This window comes from Podarcis liolepis (genome assembly GCF_965112155.1).
Source record: "Podarcis liolepis genome assembly, chromosome: 17".
NCBI lineage: Eukaryota > Metazoa > Chordata > Lepidosauria > Squamata > Lacertidae > Podarcis > Podarcis liolepis.
The window spans coordinates 36,875,568-36,898,847 of record NC_139571.1 but is presented as its reverse complement, the minus strand read 5'-3'; the positions used below and the strand labels follow the sequence as shown (position 1 = coordinate 36,898,847).

At 44.2% G+C, this 23,280-nt stretch overlaps 1 protein-coding gene across 1 annotated transcript; it reads left to right on the top strand.

Annotated features, from left to right (window-relative positions):
- Window positions 1-4,579: 4,579 nt before the first annotated feature.
- SMU1 (SMU1 DNA replication regulator and spliceosomal factor) lies at window positions 4,580-22,520 on the top strand. The gene is made up of 12 exons (XM_083481846.1): window positions 4,580-4,731; window positions 6,987-7,197; window positions 8,113-8,265; window positions 10,299-10,409; window positions 11,075-11,203; window positions 13,498-13,617; window positions 14,875-14,991; window positions 16,646-16,773; window positions 16,853-16,979; window positions 17,743-17,910; window positions 18,313-18,465; window positions 21,492-22,520. The coding sequence occupies exons 1-12, from the start codon at window positions 4,706-4,708 to the stop codon at window positions 21,588-21,590; spliced, it is 1,542 nt and encodes a 513-aa protein (XP_083337972.1). The 5' UTR covers window positions 4,580-4,705; the 3' UTR covers window positions 21,591-22,520.
- Window positions 22,521-23,280: the final 760 nt, after the last annotated feature.

The following is a 23,280-nucleotide window of genomic DNA, read 5'->3' as shown; positions in this document are numbered from 1 at the left end:
TTCAAATGTGAGTGGTGCTGAAACGTTGTGAACAGTGGTGTACGCTACATTAGCCTGCATGGCTGAGGGTAAAACTACTACTTTTCTGAAAAAAATCCCTTTATTATAAGGAAATAAAATCGCCGAAGAATTGATGCTTTTGAATTATGGTGCTGGAGGAGACTGTTGAGAGTCCCATGGACTGCAAGAAGATCAAACCTCTCCATTCTGAAGGAAATCAGCCCTGAGTGCTCACTGGAAAGCAAATCCTGAAGCTGAGGCTCCAATACTTTGGCCACCTCATGAGAAGAGAAGACTCCCTGGAAAAGACCCTGATGTTGCGAGAGATGGAGGGCACAAGGAGAAGGGGACGACAGAGGACGAGATGGTTGGACAGTGTTCTCGAAGCTACCAGCATGAGTCTGACCAAACTGCGGGAGGCAGTGGAAGACAGGAGTGCCTGGCGTTCTCTGGTCCATGGGGTCACAAAGAGGCGGACACGACTAAACGACAACAAAATCTTACAAAATAGCGGGCAAGCTTTTGAGTCCACAAGAACTGCTAATTGAGCTGACTGCAAAGCAAGGCAGCAGGCTGGTGAGTAAGGTATAGAAGCCATCATATCTGCATTGATCAAAAGTTCATTTTTGTTGTCGAGTCTTGTAAGCAACATAACTATGGGCGTGTGGCTATAGGCATTGTCACGAAGAGCACCTGCACTTCAGAACTGACAACTACACCACTGGCTGTAAAGGAAGCGGAACCATTTGAAGCAGAAAAGTGAGGGGCGACAGAGGGCGCTGAACCATTCTTCTTCAGATCACTTCCCCAACCCATCCAAAACCTCATCTCAGCAGTTTTTCTCCTGCCCAGTCTCCAAGATCAATCAGGAAAAAAACATAGTTGGTAAACATAATTGCTGTGGTTGCAGGGGAAGGGAGGTGTGTGGTTGTTTGCAGAAAAAAAGCACCAGGCAGATCGATGGAAGTGTTTGGCATCCTTACCCAAAAGCCATTTTTCTCCACTTGAAATCACTTGCTTTATTAGCAGTTTAGCAGCAACCTGTGTTGGAAGGACATGTGCATGCTACCATCACATCCAATTTTCCCTTTTTTATTTAATGACTCTCAGAGAATGGTTGCTGCTGCTTCAAGCCCTGTACTAGGGAATTCTATGGCCCCTTCAATTCTTATTAAGGTTCCAGAGTGAACCCAAAGGTTCAAATAATAGGAAATCAGTGAAGCCAAACCGGACTGGCATCAGACTTCAAGGTACCTTTAGCAGAGTGCATCTTATTTGATACCATTTTAATCTAAATATTCACCTCATTTTTCTAATATGGCACCATGCTTGAGATTTTTGTCCATAATACATTTGCTTTATTGCCAGTTGTTTTTATCAAATGGGTTGCATGAGGGGAAATATACCAAAGCTCATTCCAGGTAAGATTCGGTTGCTGATGGTGAGGAAGGACCTGACAAATGAGGGACCTAAGAATCAGCTACTCATGAATCAGGAACAGTTGTTGCTGACCCAAGTGAGAACTCTAAAGGGCCTTTTTCAGCAGTGATTGATTTGCCTGCTATGCCCTCTCCTGGAAAACAGAAACCTTACACCCATTAGACATGAATCGGTAAACTTCCAGATTATATAGTGGTGTTATGTACTGAGTTGAATAGGATCCAAATTGCAGCAGTCTGATTGGTCCTAGAACAATAGGATTCAGAATGCAGCAGTCTGATTGGTCTGCAGGAGCCACCCAATCCAACTCCAGGTGGAAGTGAATTCGCAACCTGATTGGCCTACAGGAGAATCCCGGAATTAGCCAATCACGTGGGGCCCATTGTGTAAATAATGTATATAAAGCAGACATTTTGGGGAAAATTCCATTCCTCACTACTATGAGCTGAATAAAAAGCATGAAATCCACACTCGACTCCGAGTATATTTCAAGCGGGGATGTGTATGTGAAGTTGCTCACATCAAAAAAGTTCGGAAACTTTAGCTAGTCCAGAATGTAGCTGCCCAGTTAACTGTTGCCAGGCATATGGATTATGTTTTACATCAGTATTGAGAAATCTGCCTTGGTTGCCCACTCTGTTCCCATGCAAAATTCAAGGTTCTGATTCCCCAACTTTTAACTCCCTATGAAGATTGGGAACAAGGGTACCTTTGAGATCACCTCTTCTCAGAAGGCTTTATATATAACATATGGTTTTCTGTTTTATATATTTCAATAATTTTACAATCATTTTAACATTTCAAAACTTGACTTCCTTCCCCCTTTCCTTAAATTTATTTTTTAATATTTTCTGCATATCCAAATTAACTTAATTTGCTCATTTATCAATCTACTTTAAATATATACTCTTATAAAACTGCAGGTTATTACAATAATCCTGCCAATGTTCTTATCTGTTTACAGTTTGTTTGTGAATATTCAATAAACCATTTCCATTCTTTTATTAAAAAAAAAATTGTTATCTTGATTTCTTATTTTTCTGGTTAGTTTCATCATTTTTGCATAGCCCATAAGTTTTTGTATCCATTCTTCTTTTGCTGGGACTTATTCTTCTTTCCATTTTTGGGCAAGTAACATTCTTGCTGCTGTAGTCGCATACATGAATAAATTTTTACACAGTCTGGGTAGTTCTGTTCCTATAATTCCCAAAAAGAAAGCTTCTGGGTTTTGTTTTGTTTTTTACAAATGTTATTTAAAACATATTTTTCAATTCAATTCTCAGAAGGCTTTCTGTACGCTCTGAAATCTGGTGGGACTCCTCCTGCCGTCCCGTATGATTACGCCTGATTTGAGGGTCCATTAGATGACAGCCTTAAAGAACCAAATTGCAAACATCCCATACATTGCTTAAAGTGAAATTTGGGTTGCCACCTCAGCCTGACAAATTCGTTTGCAGCATCAACTGGGCAGAAAAAGGAGGACAGTAGAAAGTAGCAGCCACATTTATGCCAAATTTGAGGTTGCCTTTTGGAATGTTGTTTCTTTAGGGAAATCACTCAGAAAGCTAATTTGCTGACAAATTATGGTGTGTATCTGAAGAAGTGTGCATGCACACGAAAGCTCATACCAAGAACTAACTTAATTGGTCTTTAAGGTGCTACTGGAAGGAATTTTCTTATTTTGACTATGGCAGACCAACACGGCTACCTATCTGTAACTGAAATTATGGTAGGGTTTCTGAACAGGCGAGGATTTGCTTCCAAGACCACACGGATTAGAATCTAATTTAGATTTGGTGGGCGAGAAAGCAAAGCGCGGAGATGCTCTGTGACGTCACGAAGAGATGGTCCAATCGGCTGCAGCTGAAGTGGATGTTGCCTAGAGAACTCGTGGCAACAGCAACTTTCGTCTCGTGACGTAACAAGAACGCGGCGACTGCGGGAGAGCGTCGCATATAGGAACCGTCACGTGACCACAAAAAAGAGGCGCGTCGCATTGTTTGCGTCGATTCTAATCCGTAACGTAGAGATAGGAAAACGGAAGAGTCACAATTTTCAGAGGGAGAGAGGAGATGCAGTGGTCTTAGCAAAAATAACAGTCTTGTGGCACCTGAAAGACGGGCCACGTTATTACAGCATACTCTTCCCTGAATCAGAGTTCACTTAGAATAACAGAATCATAGAATTGCAGAGCTTGGAAGGGACCCCATCAGTTGCATGAAGTTACACATGGGTGAAAAAATAATAATAATGTTGGAGTCAAATGGCAATAGGATTCAAAAAGTACAGTCTATGACATTTCAGTTATTAGACCTGGCTTAAATGATTGCAAAACGAGCACAGTAATTCTCTAGAGAAGGCTGGGGAAACCCAGCCAGATAGGCGGGGTATAAATAGTAAATTGTTATAAATTATTATTGTTACTGACTCTTCTACATTCCGGCCCCCACCACAGCTGGGTGTGTATATATTTCCTTTCAATGCAGGATTTCACTTCATCTGATGAAACGGACTCACTGGGGAAAGCTTTTTTCTTGTTTTCTTTAAGACACCACAAGGATTACCTGTTCCCGCAGCAGCAGCAGTTTGCGACAACATAATATCATAAGCACTGCTTAAGTCTGTGATGAGAAAGGATGGAAACCGTTGCCTCTAATATAACCGAGCAGTTCCATGCTGAAATTTCCCTTTATTGTCAGAAGAGGGGTTGCTATACATAAAAGCTCGAAAGCAATTTCCATTGATTGAATTCAACGCGTATTTCTTATTTCCACTGTGGAGGTGTGGGGGGGGGGGGTAGGTAGTGTGATGCCCCAAATTGGTGTGGCAGGAGCGGATAGCAGGGAATATTCAAGGGCAAACAAATATCTAAAACATTTCACTGTAGCATAGTATCAGAAACGTGTTTTTATTTTAATTGCAGAATTGGGATTGGCATCTTTTCAAAACGAGGGCATCGAGTGGTACTGGGAACAATCCTAGTTGCGTTTTCCAATGTATTTCTTACCGATGTGGGAGGGGGGAATCGGCAAATTTTCATTCTGAAAGTGTGGCTCAGAGGGGAAAAGAAGGGTAAAGGAACCCGGAATTCCATAAACCTCGGCAGTCTACCACCATAAGTCTATGAGGGTCGCGATAGGTCGCATGAGGGGGCATGACCCCGGAAGCGGATGTGCGCGGCGGAAGTGGCTGGGCGGAAGTGGCGGCTGGTTGCTGTGCGCCTGGGTTTGGAGTTCTCCGGGTGGCGACGGGCCGCTAGTTCACCATGTCGATCGAAATCGAGTCGTCGGAGTGAGTTCCCTGGCTGGGCTCGGGGAGCGGGCGGCGTTGCGGGGTTGCTTTCGTGCCTCGGCGCCAGGCACCTTCCGTGCCCCGTGCGCGCGCCCGCCTTTGTCCTCTGCCGGCAGACCCATTTCATGCTCGTGCCCGTCGGGGCCAGCTTAAAACACCCCCCCTCCCGGGTTGCCGAGGGAGCTTTTTCGTAGCTTGGTTGCAGTTGCTGCTACTCGGTGCGGGTGCATTTCCTCTGAGGCCACACACGCAGTCCTGTGGGGCAGTCAAAATAAAAAAATTCCTTCCAGTGGCACCTTAAAGACCAACTAAGTTAGTTCTTGGTATGAGCTTTCGTATGCATGCACACTTCTTCAGATACACTGAAACAGAAGTTGCCAGATCCTTCTATATAGTGAGAAGGTGGGGAGGGGTATTACTCAGAAGGGTGGTGGGAATGGGAGATTGGCAGATAGCTGAGATGAGCCTGTTGACGACTCTTAACGACTGTAATAGGTCTTTACAGGAAAAGGCAAGGGGTGAGGCTAAGCCATTTTTACATGACTAAGCCATTTTTCACCTTCTCACCCCTTGCCTTTTCCTGTAAGACCTACTGCAGTCGTTAAGAGTCGTCAACAGGCTCATCTCAGCTATCTGCCAATCTCCCATTCCCACCACCCTTCTGAGTAATACCCCTCCCCACCTTCTCACTATATAGAAGGATCTGGTAACTTCTGTTTCAGTGTTTCTGAAGAAGTGTGCATGCACACGAAAGCTCATACCAAGAACTAACTTAGTTGGTCTTTAAGGTGCTACTGGAAGGATTTTTTTTAAATTTTGACTATGGCAGACCAACACGGCTACCTATCTGTAACTGTAGGGCAGTGTTCCCCAACCTTGGGCCTCCAGCTGTTTTTGGACTACAACTCCCATCATCCCTCGCTAGCAAGACCAGTGGTCAAGGATGATGGGAATTGTAGTCCAAAAACAGCTGGAGGCCCAAGGTTGGGGAACACTGCTGTAGGGGGTTGGCCTAGATGACCCTCGGGGTCTCTTAGGGACGGGGTGCCGCTGTGGTCTAAACCCAGTGCCGGATTTACGTACAGTGGTACCTCGGCTTAAGTACTTAATTCGTTCCGGAGGTCCGTACTTAACCTGAAACTGTTCTTAACCTGAAGCACCACTTTAGCTAATGGGGCCTCCCGCTGCCGCCGCACCGCCAGAGCCCGATTTCTGTTCTCATCCTGAAGCAAAGTTCTTAACCCAAGGTACTATTTCTGGGTTAGCAGAGACTGTAACCTGAAGCGTATGTAACCCGAGGTACCACTGTAATAATAGTAATAAGTTTTATTTATACCCCGGACAGAGGCGGGCTCAGGGTGGCTAACACCAATAAAATTACAGTAAAAACGTACAAGCTTTTTGCATTTAAGATTCTCACTGCCGATGTTGGATACAGGAATGTCCTCTTATTTTCACTTGCAATGTCGGAGTCTAATATGCCCAACAGGAAAGCTTCTGTTGTTGTTTTTTTTAAAAAAAAGGTTTGTTTAAATATTTTCTTCAGCTCTTCATATACCATATCCCAGAAGCTCTTAATTTTATTACAGGTCCCCCACATGCGTAGCAGTGTTCCCTCTGCTTGATTACACCTCCAACACATTTTGGGTTTTGTTTTATACATTTTGAATATTTTGCTTGGCGTTATGTACCATCTATAAAACATCTTTAGAAAATTTTCCTTTATGGCATCGCAAGCCATCAATCTCCAATTCTCATTCCATAATCTCCCCCACAATGATAATTGTGGGGTCTTCTAAGTCTTGAGTGCACCTCTTAGCTTTGAACCAGGATCTGATAAGTTTGGGGAAATGGATTGCTTATTCATCGGCTGCTGTATTTCCCCCCTCATTGCTCTGTATATTCCCTAGAGGACTGCATATGGTGGTGCCTCGCAAGACAAAACTAGCGGTTTTTTCGTCTTGCGAAGCAAGCCCATTGGCGGATTAGCGGATTAGCGCTTTTAGTGGCTTATCTGCTGATCGGATCAGCTGATAAGCGGCTTAGCGGCTTAGAAAAAGGGGGGGGAACCCCGCAGGAACTCGCAAGGCATTTTCGTCTTGCAAAGCAAGCCCATAGGAGATTTGTTTTGCGAAGCACCTCCAAAATGGAAAACCCTTTCGTCTAGCGGGTTTTCCGTCTTGCGAGGCATTCGTCTTGCGGGGCACCACTGTACACATACAAAATTAATTGTTCCTCCTGTTTATTTCGCTCAGTGTTATCCGACTGATTATGCAATACCTGAAGGAGAACAGTCTGCATCGTGCCTTGGCCACACTACAGGAAGAGACCACCGTGTCACTGAACACTGTGGACAGCATTGAGAGTTTTGTTGCAGATATTAACAGTGGCCATTGGGACACAGTACTGCAGGCAATACAGTCATTAAAACTACCAGACAAAACACTTATTGATCTGTATGAGCAGGTAAGCACGCTTTCTACAGTAATATTAGTTCATGTCTGATAGCACCTTTATCATTCACCAGAAAATAAATGGATTGTCTCTTTCTCTGTAGCTTTGCATTTATAGTTTTATCTTGTGAAGATGTAATGGGTTCCAACTAAGACTAAAATATTAGGTCTGAGAACAGTTGAACCAACTTTTTTCTGATGTTTGCTGTTTTATTTTTATTTTTACACTAATATATTTTGCAAGGAAATACATTGCAAGTTCATTAAAAAGTTAAGCATTTAAAATACATGTATTGAAAAATAACAGTGGCATTAAAATGCTGTTAAATTCTCAGATTTTAAAAGGCTGTCAGAATAAATAATTATTCACCTGTCTTCTAGAGGTATGGTGGCTCATAAGGGTACTATTTCTCAACCATACTAGTAATCGCCCTCTCCTACTAAATACCAACCATACCAACCAAACCATAGATGGAGAGTATATCTAGAACTGTTTCCCATCATCACGTGATGATGAGAATATTATAGCTTCAAATTCTGTTGTTTCCACATCAGTGTCATTGGTGTCTGTGGTGAAGGGAAGGCATTTTTTTGTACTCTTACCTGTAATTCAAAAAACTAGCCCCATATCATAAATGGAGTCTCATAAAGTGAGACTAGATAGATGCTGGAAGCATATTAATCTGGTGCTTGATGCATTCAGGTGGGGTTCAGGGGTGACTCTCCTGGTATCAGTTGACTAATCCTTGTCATAATAAAGGCCAACTGAGCAAGATACGGATTTTGGTTATCTGAACCTCTTCTCCATTTCTGAAAGCTGCCTGAAACTTTGATTTTCTGTTTGTGCAGCTTGCTCTTATACTGAATATGCGTACCACGTTAAACATTAATGCTGCTTACTGATGCTGTTTTTCTTCTGATATTTCAGGTAGTTTTGGAATTGATAGAGCTTCGTGAATTGGGTGCTGCCAGATCTCTCCTCAGACAAACTGACCCAATGATCATGCTAAAGCAAACTCAGCCAGAGCGTTACATCCACCTTGAAAACCTTTTGGCCAGGTCCTATTTTGATCCTCGTGAGGTATGCCTATACTAATCAAAAATCTGTTTTTATATACAGTGGTACCTTGGTTCTCAAACTTAATCCGTTCCGGAAGTCCGTTCCAAAACCAAGGCACGCTTTCCCATAGAAAGTAATGCAAAATGGATTAATCCGTTCCAGACTTTTAAAAACAACCCCTAAAACAGCAATTCAACATGAATTTTACTATCTAACAAGACCATTGATCCATAAAATGAAAGCAGTAAACAATATACGGCAGTCACACAATCAATCAATCAATCAATCAGTAGCTGAACTGGGTTCCACACAGTCACACAAAAAAGAGCCGCAAAATAGCAAAAACAGACTTCAGCGTAACACTCAAAACGGAAGTGTGGCACTCAAATCAGAAGTGTAACACTCAAAACGGAGCACATTTGGCTTCCAAAAAAAGTTTGTGAACTGGAACACTTACTTCCGGGTTTGCAGTGTTTGGGTTCCAAGTTGTTTGAGTACCAAGGCATTAGCCTTTCAATTGATAATGGAAGTTACCTTGATGGATAATGGGCTCTCTGGCTCTCCCTCCCTGAAAGTCTTTGGACAGAGACCGGACAGCCCTCTGCTGCGAGTGCTGTAGCTCTTGGTTGCCTACAGTGAGTAGGGCATTAGACTAGTTAGCCTCCAGGGTCCCCTTCAATGTTACGATCCTCATACAGATTCGGAATTCCATCAGAAATGATGCCTAATGTTGCCAGCAATTTGCTTTTTTGAGTAAGTGGCATGTGAGTGTTGGGTTGGTCCCATCAGGTGGGGCTGGTACCATTTGGGGGTTCTCTGCCTCTCTTTTCAATCGGAACCAGTGAAGGCAGTGAAGGTCCTGTGTGAGTGTCTGGAGGCGGTTGGAGGATGGATGGCGGCTAACAGATTGAGGTTGAATCCTGACAAGACAGAAGTACTGTTTCTGGGGGACGGGGCAGGCGGTTGTGGGGGGACTCCCTGGTCCTGAATGGGATAACTGTGCCCTTGAAGGACCAGGTGCACAGCCTGGGAGTCATTCTGGACTCACAGCTGTCCATGGAGGCGCAGGTCAATTCTGTGTCCAGGGCAGCTGTCTACCAGCTCCACCTGATACGCAGGCTGAGACCCTACCTGCCCGCGGACTGTCTTGCCAGTGTGGTGCATGCTCTGGTTATCTCCGGCTTGGACTATTGAAATGCACTCTATGTGGGGCTACCTTTGAAGGTGACCCGGAAACTACAACTAATCCAGAATGCAGAATCCAGAATCCAGAATGCTAGACTGGTGACTGGGAGTGGCCGCCGGGACCATATAACACCAGTCTTGAAAGACCTACATTGACTCCCAGTCATTTCCAATCACAATTCCAAGTGTTGGTGCTGACCTTACAAGCCCTAAGCAGCCTTGGCCCAGTATACCTGAAGGAGCATCTCCACCCCCATTGTTCTGCCCGGACACTGAGGTCCAGCGCCGAGGGCCTTCTGGCAGTTCCCTCACTGCGAGAAGTGAAGTTACAGGGAACCAGGCAGAGGGCCTTCTCGGTAGTGGGGCCCACCCTGTGGAATGCCCTCCCATCAGATGTCAAAGAAATAAACAACTATCGGACTTTCTGAAGGCAGCCCTGTTTAGGGAAGCTTTTAATACTGGATGAATCATTGTATTTTAATATTCTCCTGGAAGCCGCCCAGAGTGGCTAGGGAAACCCAGCCAGATGGGTGGGTATAAATAAATTATTATTATTATTATTATTATTATTATTATTATTATTATTACTATTACTGGGTTGTGGACTTGTGGAGACCTTCTTCCCTTGTGTTTGCTGTGCTCCAAATGATGCCATCCACTCTTTGCTTTTCTGGTCTAAGTTTAGGGGAGATGGAAGCACTACAAATCTCTGCTTTTCCTTAATGAACAAAACAGATTGATACCTGTTGGATAAGTAGCTTTACTTCATTCAAACTGGGAAGGGTCTTGCCTTTTTTAGAACAGTTGCTCTTACAAAGTTCCTTCAAGCCCTGAAAACTAAACTGAGGTATACCGTTGTTCTGTGCTAGGCATATCCAGATGGGAGCAGCAAAGAGAAGCGGAGAGCTGCTATTGCCCAAGCCTTGGCCGGTGAAGTCAGTGTTGTGCCTCCATCTCGTCTTATGGCATTGCTGGGACAGGTATTCTTCCCCCGCCCCGCCCCGCCCCCCGAGACTTACATTGTATGAAACTGAAAATAGAGATCCTTATTCATGAACTGCTGAAAGGTCCAGTATACCTGAAGGAGCATCTCCACCCCCATCGTTCTGCCCAGACACTGAGAGGGCCTTCTGGCAGTTCCCCCGCTGCGAGAAGCCAAGTTGCAGGAAACCAGGCAGAGGGCCTTCTCAGTAGTGGCACCCGCCCTGTGGAACACCCTTCCTTCAGATGTCAAGGAAAGAAACAACTATCTGACTTTTAGAATACATCTGAAGGCAGCCCTGTTTAGGGAAGCTTTTATTGTTTAATAGGTTATTCAATTTTAATATTCTGTTGGAAGCCGCCCAGAGTGGCTGGGGAAACCCAGCCAGATGGGCAGGATATAAATAAATTATTATTATTATTATTATTATTATTATTATTATTATTATTATACAGTTAAATACAATTTGTTTTAGTAAAACCACAGTCTTCCAGTTCACATTTCAAAAGATTCTTTTCCTGGGATAGATTTAATAAATTAATCTCAAGAACAAATCTGTGTTCACAGACCCTTCTGCAGTGTAGGTGGATGATCATAGTCAAGTTTTTACCACTAAGGAAAGGTCACAGCTGATGTTTGAGATGTATCCTTTTGATTTCTCAGGCACTGAAATGGCAACAGCACCAGGGACTCCTTCCTCCTGGTATGACAATTGATTTGTTCCGAGGCAAAGCAGCTGTCAAAGATGTTGAAGAGGAAAAGTTCCCCACCCAACTGAGTCGGCATATTAAGGTGAGTCCCTAATTACCACTTGCGAGGAACGGGCCAGATTCTTCTTGAATTGTTGGCGTCCATCTGTCTCGAGAGACAATGGAGTACGTCTCCAGGGGTGAAGTCAAACGGCTGCCTTAGCAGCACCGAAGTGACTTCCCCGGGGCACAAACCTGGAGTTTATTTAAATAACATGTCAAGGATACAGTACAGTCGTACCTTGGTTTTCGAATAGCTTAGTTCTTGAACGTTTTGGCTCCTGAATGCCGCAAACCCGGAAGTGGCTGTTCTGGTTTGTGAACTATTTTTGGAAGCCGAACGTCCGACGGGGCTTCCACAGCTTCCGATTGGCTGCAGGAGCTTCCTGCAGTTACATTCAGGATTGCTGACTGCTCTTGACTTTCAATCCCCTACATTTTAGTGATTAGTAATAATACCATGCCCGTAAGCTCTGAAAAGCACACTTTCTCTCACTGATGCCAATTTATATATATCTTGTAGATTCCTGTTGCATGAAATGCAAAATAGACGTATCTTTTCATCTGGCTTTTGAGTCATATTGAACTTGGGCTGGATCCAGACACATTAAAAATATGCTTCAGGAAAATACGTTATAAACCTCATAATGGGAACTCACATTGCCAAAGACGGATCTCTACATTGCCATCTGCTGACATAGTGTTATAATGCATTTTAAACACTTTTTTAAAAACCTAATGTAGCTGAGTCCTTGGTCTGAATACCTGCTATATTTAAACACAGAAGCAAGTTGATGAAATACGTTTGTAGCCTTTCTCATTTTTATATTTGTAGCTGATATTGGACTAGAAATCAACTGAGATCACTGGATGAAATAATTATTTTAACTGAAACTGTTTTTAGAATATATAAAAAATAAATAAATTGTCCAGTAGCACCTTAGAAACCAATTACATTTGTTCTTGGTATAAGCTTTCGTGTGCATGCACACTTCTTCAGATACATGCACATGAAAGCTTATACCAAGAACAAACTTAGTTGGGCTCTAAGGAGCTGCTGGACAATTTATTTTTTTATATATTTCAACTGTGTCAGACCAACACGGCTACCTACCTGTTTTTAGAATGTTTTAACTGTTTCAGAATGCTTTTTTTTTTTTTAAAGTGACAGTGTTTGCCTCCCTGGGCTACTTTGAGAGGAAAGACAAGATATAAAACAGATCATTAAACTAAAATGATTAGATTAAGTTAAATTAAAGATGCATTTTTGACTCACTTGCATACCAGACATGTACACAAGAATGCTAAATGGGTTTGTTATGTTTCTTGCTCAAAATGGCATCCAGTGGTGATTGATTCCTTCCACCCACCCACCTGTAGAGGGAGAATATAAAATAGGATTTTTATGAAGAAAGCAACTTTTTCTTTGGCTAGGTTGAAAGCCATGAACCAAAGCATATACATAGTAATTGGGTTCAATCCAGATTTGCCCCTCTGCAAGCACCAAGCCCTCTTCCTTTTGCAGAAGGGACAGAGATCCAGCAGAGGCTCCTTTCTAGAGAAAGGGGGTCAGATGATCTCCCCCAATTCTCTCGCAAGCACTACCTCTTACTTGTTCCTACTCTCAGAGCAGCTTTTCAGGGCACTGCTGGGAGAAGAAGGAATTGGCGGAAATCACCTCTCTGCTCCATTTCTCCAGCAGGAGCTCTACGCTGCGCAATACAGATCTGTATCCAACCTATTTTAGTTCAGTTTCTGGAAGTTAACACCAATTAGGCTTTCATAAATACAGTGGTGCCCCGCAAGACGAATGCCTCGCAAGACGGAAAACTCGCTAGACGAAAGAGTTTTCCGTTTTGGAGGTGCTTCGCAAAACAAATTTCCTATGGTCTTGCTTCGCAAGACGACAATGTCTTGCGAGTTCCTGCTGGTTTCCCCCCCCCCTTTTTTCTAAGCCGCTAAGCCGCTTTTCAGCTGATCCGATAAGCCGCTAATAGCGCTAATCCGCTAATCCGTCAATGGGCTTGCTTCGCAAGACGAAAAAACCACTAGACGAAGAGAATCACAGAACGGATTCTTTTTGTCTTGCGAGGCACCACTGTATTTCATATTAAATTGGCACAAAATCTGTATGCTGCAATCATTGTGGATACTTTTCCTCATTCAGAAAGAGATGCGCATTTTTAAAATATCCACAGAGTTTGAGCACTTAATGTGATGTGAGGGCTGAGGTTTTGTCATTATTTTGTCAAGGATAGTATCCTATTCCAGTGTCAGAGGGTTATTTATGTGAAATTGGCATTGCGTGAAATCCTTCTTTTTGTTCCCTTAAAACAGTTTGGCCAGAAGTCTCACGTGGAGTGTGCTCGATTTTCCCCAGATGGTCAGTATCTGGTCACTGGCTCTGTTGATGGGTTCATTGAAGTATGGAACTTCACCACCGGCAAAATAAGGAAGGTAAAACACTGCATGGCCTTTCAAGTGGATTGTTTAGTACGTAGTTTGTGTTTTGACAGTAAAGCCCTCAGCTTGCACTCATTTAACTTGTGCGCATTCAGATTTAGACAATAAAATAAAACAAGGAAGGGGGGGAATAAAGGGGGCAACATTCTGGGGGAAATTATTTGGCACTCCCACCCACCATTGAACCCAGTGAGCTTTGACTATCTACGATTTTGGCATTAGGAGCGACCCCCAGAACATAAGCCCCACATAAGTTGTGGGCTTACTGTACTAAATTCAGGTAGAAGCAACATTTATGATTTGTGTTGTTTCCCCAATGGAACTGGAGTGTAAATGGGAACTCTGAGTGCACAGTGCATTTGAATTTTAAAACAATACCAATTTGACACTTGTCAGCATCATTTTCAAGACTGAGCAACTTGTTCAAGGTCCCAGGGCAGTCTGCAGCAATTTGAAATACAACACTAAAAACATTAAAAACGTACAATTACACAAAAAACGGAATCACAAAAAATAGGGTGGGTTCTGAAAATAGAGGTCTCAAGTGACAAAGATGTTATGTAGGCTTCCAAACCAAGTGTTTTTGGGAATCCTGCTTTTACCATGTAACACCTAGTGCTTGATTTGGTAGACTAAATCTTGATTTAATTGCATTAAGAAGCTGCTGGAGCCTGAATCTCCCCAGATTCAGGCTTCAGCATCTTCTATTATAAAAAATCTCATGTGGCAGACCTAAGAAAGGCTCCTAACTTTGAGCTCCACTGCTAGTCACATTAGTAAGGTAAAGGACCCCTGGACGGTTAAGTCCAGTCAAAGACAATTATGGGGTTGTGGCGCTCATCTCGCTTTCAGGCCGAGGGAGCCGGCGTTTGTCCTTAGACAGCTTTCCAGGTCATGTGGCTAGCATGACTGAACCATTTATGGCATAACAGGACATTCCAACAGAAGCCATTTACCTTCCTGCCGCAGCAGTACCTATTTATCTACTTGCACTGGTGTGCTTTCGAACTGCTAGGTTGGCAGAAGCTGGAACAGAGCAACAGGAGCTCACCCCGTTGCGGGGATTTGAACCGCCGACCTTTTGATCAGCAAGCCCAAAAGGCTCAGTAGTTTAGGCCCCAGCGCCATTAGACAGTACTGTTTAGAGTTGAATAAGTCAGCTCCTTTGGTATGACTCTTATACACATTGCTGTTCCCGGTGGCTCTTGTTTCTCCTTCAGTGACTGATCCTTTGTTCATTACTTCATCTAGGATCTGAAGTACCAAGCTCAGGATAACTTTATGATGATGGATGATGCTGTTCTGTGCATGTGTTTCAGTAGGGATACAGAAATGCTGGCAACTGGAGCACAGGATGGGAAGATCAAGGTATGCACTTTGGGGAATGAGAGGACAGAAAACTGATCCAGAGAGGGGATCTTAAGCCATGTTTCTTAAACTTCTGAGAGCTAAGGCCTGCTTCTTTCTGAATTAAAACAAGATTCACTGTTATACCCAGAAAGGGTAAGAATTGGTCTAGCGCAGGGATTGGCAAACTAAGGCCCGCGGGCTGGATCAGGCCCAGTTGCCTTCAGGATCTGGCCCACGGACTGTCCGTGGATCAGCGTGGGGTTTCTGTTCGTTCGGGCTGCACCATTCCACCCCCCCCTCTCCCTCACACACACCGCAGCGGCGCCACCTCCCTCCCTCCTCCTGGCTTCTCCCCACCCTGCCTAGAGGAGGAAGGGGGCTGGCTGAGCGCCATTTTAAGCAGCCCCTCTCCGGAGCCAGCCCTTTTGCACCACTCATCTTCCTTCCGCTGCCGTTGCCCTGGTGCTCCTGTGGGCCAGAGAGCCAAGGAGACGAGCTCACTCTGCCTACCCATGAGAAGCAGCGATGGCGGCAGCCCCTGGGAAGGTAAGCACAGTGGGTGGGGAGGAGGACTACTTGCCCCCCTCGCCTCTTCTTCCAGCTCCCCCCCCCCCCCAGTGCTGCATCTCTGGCCTGCCACAAGGTCTGAGGGACAGTGGACCGGCTAAAAAAAATTTGCCTTCTCCTGGTCTAGTGTCTCTGCAGTCTCTTTCCTGATTGGAAGGCTTGTATGTAGGGAACTGTGCCTCATGAAGGTACATTAGAATCATAGAATCATAGAGTTGGAAGAGACCACAAGGGCCATTGAGTCCAACCCCCTGCCAAGCAGGAAACACCATCAGAGCACTCCTGACATACGGTTGTCAAGCCTCTGCTTAAAGACCTCCAAAGTAGGAGACTCCACCACACTCCTTGGCAGCAAATTCCACTGTCAAACAGCTCTTACTGTCAGGAAGTTCTTCCTAATGTTTAGGTGGAATCTTCTTTCTTGTAGTTTGGATCCATTGCTCCGTGTCCGCTTCTCTGGAGCAGCAGAAAACAACCTTTCTCCCTCTTCTATGTGACATCCTTTTATATATTTGAACATGGCTATCATATCACCCCTTAACCTCCCCCTTACAGACAGCTCCCTTGGGTGAGGGTGTCATTCTGCTGCTTCTCTGCATCAGGAATCATCAGACAATTCTGTCACAACTGACGGAGAGGCATAGCAGAATTACTTACCTTCTCACTCCACAGACGCTGATTTGAAAGGACGCAAGGCCATAACAGTAGCTCATGCAAAAATGTCAAGGGCAGCTTCCTCTATGGGCAAGAATTTGGGGTTCACAATAGTCTGTCTGCCTGGTTGTGATTCTCTCGCAGACCACAGTTTCATTACGCAGTTACAGACCCAGTAAGAACTAATTAAAACATACAAATCATGCAAGTTCTAACATACGATAAATTAAAATAGGTGGGGTGTATATAAACTAGGGACAGAAACAACGATACAATGAAATTAACAGAATTCCTTTACGAGTCTTGTTATAAGAAAATGAAAAATCAGCAGAATCTTCTCATGTTTTTATAACAGTCAGTAACAAGAAATTCCAACTAGCCTGAAGTTGGTGGCTTTCCAGGGACAGAAATAAATTGCACATGATTTTCTATTTCCTTCTCCTCTACCCAGGTTTGGAAGATTCAGAGTGGGCAATGTTTGAGGCGATTCGAAAGAGCACACAGCAAAGGTGTCACCTGCCTGAGTTTTTCAAAGGACAGCAGTCAGATTCTTAGTGCCTCTTTTGACCAGACAATCAGGTACGTTTCGTTTTGCTAAGTTTTGCTATTCAGCCTTACTTGGTTGGCCGACCTTAATATAGCTTTTATTCTGCGGCAGGATTCATGGCTTGAAGTCTGGCAAGACTCTCAAAGAATTTCGTGGTCATTCGTCATTTGTTAACGAAGCCACATTTACACAGGATGGGCATTACATTATCAGCGCATCTTCAGATGGCACCGTGAAGGTAAGATCAGCCTACTGGCCTTTGGCAGTTGTTTATTTTGCTTGGTTAGCTGAAGTGTTTGCTCGTTTCACTTTTGTAAAGAGAATTCTCACCAGCTTGGATTGTGGAAGTAAAACATACATTTAATACTTTCTATATCACAAGTCTTCTCTGCCTGTTGCAGCTTCTTAAAATATGATGAACTAGCATTTCTCTGAAGGGATTCCATAGTTGAAGCCAAGCTGTTTTCTAGAAGCATTGTATATACTTATTTGATTAATCAGCTGTTTAGTAGGTTGTATTTTTTTTGCTTGTTTTAAATACCAGCCTGGACCTTCAGTACCAGACCTTAACCACCAGTTATGGACTGGCTTTTTAAAATAAAAAAGCAGACCACCATCGTTATTTTAAACTAGTAAAACAAAAAAATCAGTGCAATTCTGAAAAGTTTAATCTGCCACCATGATTCATAATGGCATCCAACTGTATCAAAACACAAACGAAAACCTGCTCCTTGATTGCAGGAGCCACATGCAAATTTTGTTATATTTTAAGAAGTGTCGACGTACATAGCAAACAAGCAACTTTCCAAAATATATAGTACATTTATATGTCTATGTTTTGAAGGGATGTGGTGCTCACCATATTGTGAAGCATTACTATCACTCTGCAGAACTGGGATTCCATTTCTTGGCATGCTGCTAAGGTGTGGCAGAACTCTGGAGCTGGGCTTATATATGTTACATGACTGTACTGATCTTTTCTCCTTTGTTCTGTTTTCCAGGTTTGGAATATGAAGACTACGGAGTGTTGTAACACTTTCAAATCACTCGGCAGCACAGCGGGGACAGACATCACCGTCAACAGTGTGGTTTTGCTGCCTAAGAATCCGGAACACTTTGTTGTTTGCAACAGATCAAACACAGTTGTCATTATGAACATGCAGGGCCAGGTATGTTATCGGAGGACAATAGGTTTGAAATGACTGGGAACTCATCCTCTTGGATTTGGGAAGATTCTGTTTCTTTAGTCCAGATTCCTTCACTTCTCCCTTTCTAAATGGTTTGTGGGGCCGTTTGTAAGTCATCGTGACTAAATAGGATTCTGGACTCAATACGTCTGATATTCTGGACTCCAAAAGTAATAATTGGAAGCCCTGTTCTCATTAGCATTCTCAGCAGTGCTCAAGCAGAGAATATGGGATGGATCCCCGAGGGTTATGCTGCTTCTGTTTTCCCTTAGGTCCAATTATGTGTTGTTTGATCTATGGGATCCTTCGGTATATTTCAAGCAATTCACTCACCCAACAAATGTGCAGCTGATTTAAATACCAATATATATATTGACTTTGTAGATTGTGAGAAGCTTCAGCTCTGGTAAGAGGGAAGGTGGTGACTTTGTCTGCTGTGCCCTTTCTCCACGAGGCGAGTGGATCTACTGTGTGGGTGAAGACTTTGTGCTGTACTGTTTCAGCACAGTGACTGGCAAGCTGGAGAGAACTTTGACGGTGAGTAGCAGAGACGGCAGCATGTGCGTCTTTGTAAACACCTTACAAAATGCTGGGTATGACCTGATCCTAGTTTGGAAGTTGTAATTTTACTGCAAGCAGGTGAGACCTTTTGTCTCAAAGGTTTAGCCCCCCTACACTTGATCTTAGCTAAAAGGCTGAGAAACAGTTTGCATAAAATAATACATTTAAAATAAGTGTTTTCTCAGTCCAAGGCCAAACCTTTGGCCAGAAGCATGCACCGTAGCTGCTGTGTAACTGCTCCCAAAAAGATCTCCCTCTGCCATAACATTTAGTAATGCAAAAGTCATGACATGCCACTGAGCATTTTCTCATCTCAACTATCTTTTTTGGCTGCAGCTAATGGAGATTATAGGGACACAGGTGGCGCTGTGGGTTAAACCACAGAGATTAGGACTTGCCAATCAGAAGGTCAGCAGTTCGAATCCCCGCGACGGGGTGAGCTCCCGTTGCTCGGTCCCTGCTCCTGCCAACCAAGCAGTTCGAAAGCACGTCAAAGTGCAAGTAGATAAATAGGTACCGCTCTGGCGGGAAGGTAAACGGCGTTTCCGTGTGCTGCTCTGGTTTGCCAGAAGCGGCTTAGTCATGCTGGCCACGTGACCCGGAAGCTGTACGCCGGCTCCCTTGGCCAATAAGGTGAGATGAGCACTTCAACCCCAGAGTCGGCCACGACTGGACCTAATGGTCAGGGGTCCCTTTACTTTACCTAATGGAGATTATTCTGCATTCCTCGTTTTTTAATCATTCAGGGGAGAAAAGGATGCTGACGACGATGCTTTAGCATTACTTGCGAATGTTCTAAGCATGTCAAGAATAACGTCTCAGTAGTCCATACAACACCCCTTGCTAAGTACTTAAGTTTTCTTATCCCCATTTTTGCTTGTGGGTGATGGGGATTGAGAGTCCCTATTAAGCACATTGCAGAGAGGAGTTGAACTGGAGATTTCCTTGCTTTTAATTACTGTGATGCAAATCCCAATCATGCTTCCGCAAACGGAAAGGCTCCTTCCGCTCACAGAGAGAGAGGAGATCCAGCAGAGGATCCTACCAGCAGCAGGGGCAACCCAGTTTTTGCCAACATGCCTGGAGCTCCCTTCACACCTCTCTTGCTGTCCCAGAGGCTCCACCTTGGTACACTGTAGGCTAGGAAGCCAGAAACTGAAAAGCAGATGAAAATGCTTAAATCTGGGGGCCAGGTAACCCCCACTCTGCAGAGGTTTCTCATCTGGCCTGTGGGGTCTCTCCTCCTTGATCCCACCACTACGCCTCTGCTTTTTGCCAGGTGTCAGGGAGAGGGCTTTTCTTCCTCCCCAGCCAGCAGAGAAATATAATAAATTGCAGGTGTTGGACCATCAGTCTTGTTGGTACCCTGTTAGCGGGGTGCTAGGAGGGCTTTTGTCCCTTACCTCCACTGTGATCCCAGTTCACACAAGATAGCCTATAGCTGTAGTTTGCATTGCAACAAGATCTACTATTTGATCCAATGGGCTAGGGATTGTGGCAGGGGGGAGGAGATTCTAATGCAAATTGCAGGGCCGGCCAATCTGGATGAGGACAACTGAGTGGGGAAAGGGGTAAATGATTAAAGACAGGCTTCCTAGCCCCACAAGCTACTGGGTGCCCTGGTGCCTGCAATTTGCAGTGGTGGAAAACCCTCCCATTGAAATTTTTGGGATGTGCTGACTGTAAGAGACAGATTGTGGCTGCATTCCTGAATGATGCCCATCTATAGGTATTATTTGCTGGGGGGGGGGAGGCAGAGGAATGGCTGCACCTCTGCTGGCAAGCAGGCCCTAATACAGGGGTTGGCAACGTGCGGCCCATGGGCCGGAAATGGCCCACGGAGGCCATTTAACCAGCCCACGAGCCACCCCAGAACCGAGCCGCCCGCTCAGCGAGTCCCGGCGCGCTGTGCTAAACCTGCGCGGTGCGGGGACTCGCTTCCACGGCTCCAGAAATCGTGTCTGCGCAGACGCTAGAAACCACAGACATGCACGTTCATGCGCACGCGAGCTCCGGTGTGATCCAGCCCACGGAGGGAATCTCCATGGGACCGATCCGGCCCAGGCAAGGTAAACCTTGCCAACCCCTGCCTCGGTATGCGAACGGGATCCGTTCTGGAGCTCCGTTCGCATCCTGAATGGAACGTAAGATGCGACTGCGCGTGCACGGGTCACGTTTTGCCGCTTCCGCGCATGCGTGTGACGTCATTTTGAGCGTGTGCGCGAGCAGTGAAACCTGGAAGTAAAGCACTCCATTACTTCCACGTTGCCACGAAGCGCAACCCGAAAGCGCTCAACCTGAAGCACATTCAGCTGGAGGTATGACTGTATTTGTCACCTCTGTATTGTCCTCTTCTATGGCAAGGATGGGGAAATCCCAGGCCTGGGGGTGAAATGCGGCCCTTGAGGCCTCTCTTATGCGGCCCCAGAACTCTCCCCACGCCACACATCCTCCCTAGTCACTCCACTCACCAGCCCTGTTTTGCATCCTCCTTGAGGGCTTTTTCCTGGCTGGAATGCATCCTTGAACTCTGATGGTGCCTGCTGCTTGCCCAGGTGGAAGATGGAGAGAGGGATGTGTATGTAATTGTGTGTAGAAACTAGCCTACTGCACAAAGGTAAAATTCCATTCATTGCTCCACCTCCTCTGCCTCTGGCCCCAGCCACCTCTGGCACGCAGCTCCCACAAGATTGTACAGAAGGGATTGAGAAGCTCTTGCACTGGAAAAGTTTCCCCCATGCCTGCCTTCTCTATGGCATCTTTGCTAGGCAGCTTATTCCCTACTTTTCTTCTGCAATGCTGTATAGACATGAACTACCTGGCAAATGACTTCCGATAAGCCTGCTTTAGAAGAACATTATAAGGCATATATATTCCTCACTATGAACTGGGCAGGATGTACAAATTATTTCTGGGATGTTAATACTATGTCTTCACCCTTCACCCTTGCAGATTTTGAGTTAAATTCAAGGAAAGATTTATTAACTTTCTTTTACACCCAGGTTCATGAAAAGGATGTTATTGGTATCGCCCACCATCCCCACCAGAACTTGATTGCTACCTATAGTGAAGATGGGCTGCTGAAACTCTGGAAACCATAAACTGATTTTTTTATTCCCTCCAGTGCATGGAGATCTTGAATGCAATGACACAGTGCGTTGCAGGGTGGTTTTCAGTTCCTAGGAGGTCCAAAAGTTATCTCAGCTGAATATTAATTTCATATTAAGATGTCCCAATAAATTTGCAATTTATTTATTGCAAATAGATGCAATAAATCCAGTTAATAGAATATTTGCTAGTTGCTTGCCCCGGTGTAGCACTTTGCTGCAAAGAAAAAAAAATCCTTTAAGATGTATTTCCTGTTTGTTTTAATTGAATAAATGTTAAATGTAAATATTGTTCTGGCTAAGGCAAAGTGAAGAAAAGCAAACATTTGGTGTTTCCGTGAAATTGACTTCATCCATGTTCTGTCCCAACTATCCCTGTCTTTTACTAAAACTTGGAAATAAGGTGTATTCTACTTAAAACAGACACATTTCTTGCCAAAGCCAAGCTTTTTAAAATTCCATCAGTTTTAATGGACATGTTAAGAAGATAATACGGTCCATTAACAGGCATGGGGCTTCAAAGCATTTAACTTTGGCTGGGTGGATAAATCTTCTGAACTTCTCAAAATGAATACCCAGTAACGTTCTTGTGGATTTTTCTGCTCTGGGTAATACATTTGACTTTATTCTCCTTTTAAAATATAGCTTTGTCTGGATTAGCTTAGAAAATATAGTTTTATAGATTTCTTTTTGCAATGTCCCAAAATATGCGTGAGCTTTAGTCAATCTTGCTTCTTGTCCTAGTAAATAAGCCTCATCTTGTGTCTGGTCTTGATCTGAAGCCACCTTGACTGATGATCAAACTTGTTCAGTGGTCATTTTCTGATTTCTAGACTTGTGTATCTTTTATTTGGAGCCATTTGTTTGGTGGTACTTTATTTTTTAAGTGTGCCTATTCTACAATAAAGTAGTACTACAAAAGCATCTGCCTTGAGTAGGGGTCTAGCTTTCCTTTTTGAATTTGGGATTCTACTGCAAAGGCTGTTTTCCAGCCCTGGGAATGGTCACTGTTGTCAAAACAGCTGCTGGCAGTTGCTTTTTTGAGTTGTATCTCTTTGTACTTCACTGCAGTGCAAGCAGCCACTTAGCGTTCGAAATGTGATTAGGATCCTCACCTGATAACTTGCAGTTATCTGTTGCATGAACTAATTATGCATACAGATGTTGAGGTTGTGCAATACTGTTGCCTTGTGTGTAGTTTTAACCAAGGGTTGTCCTTTATAAAACAAATTGAGTACGTATCTGGTGCAATGGGAGTGTGCCTGGCTGTTAACCAGAAGGTTGGTAGTTCTTGCCCACCCAGGGACAGCTGTGGGCAGGATTCCCGTATTGTAGGGGGTTGGACTAGATGAACCTTGGGGTTCCTCCCAACTCTATTGTGTTTTATGTGCTCTTCCTCCCAAGCATTGGGAACCATAGAGCAGGTTCTCTTATCCAATTCTTCTACAGTAGAGAGAAAAATAGGACAGCTTTGCTACATATCCAGCAGACCGATATAAAACATGCTAATATTGCAGTGTTTGGGTGGAAAGGCAGAGACAGCTAAGCTCTTCTGGGGCAGAGATAGGACTACAACTCCTTATCCCATTAGCTATGCTGGCTGGCATTTTTGCCTGTTTTGAATTGGCTTGGGGGAAGGTTATGCTTGTTCAACCTCACTATCCACCCTTTCATTTTAAAAGAG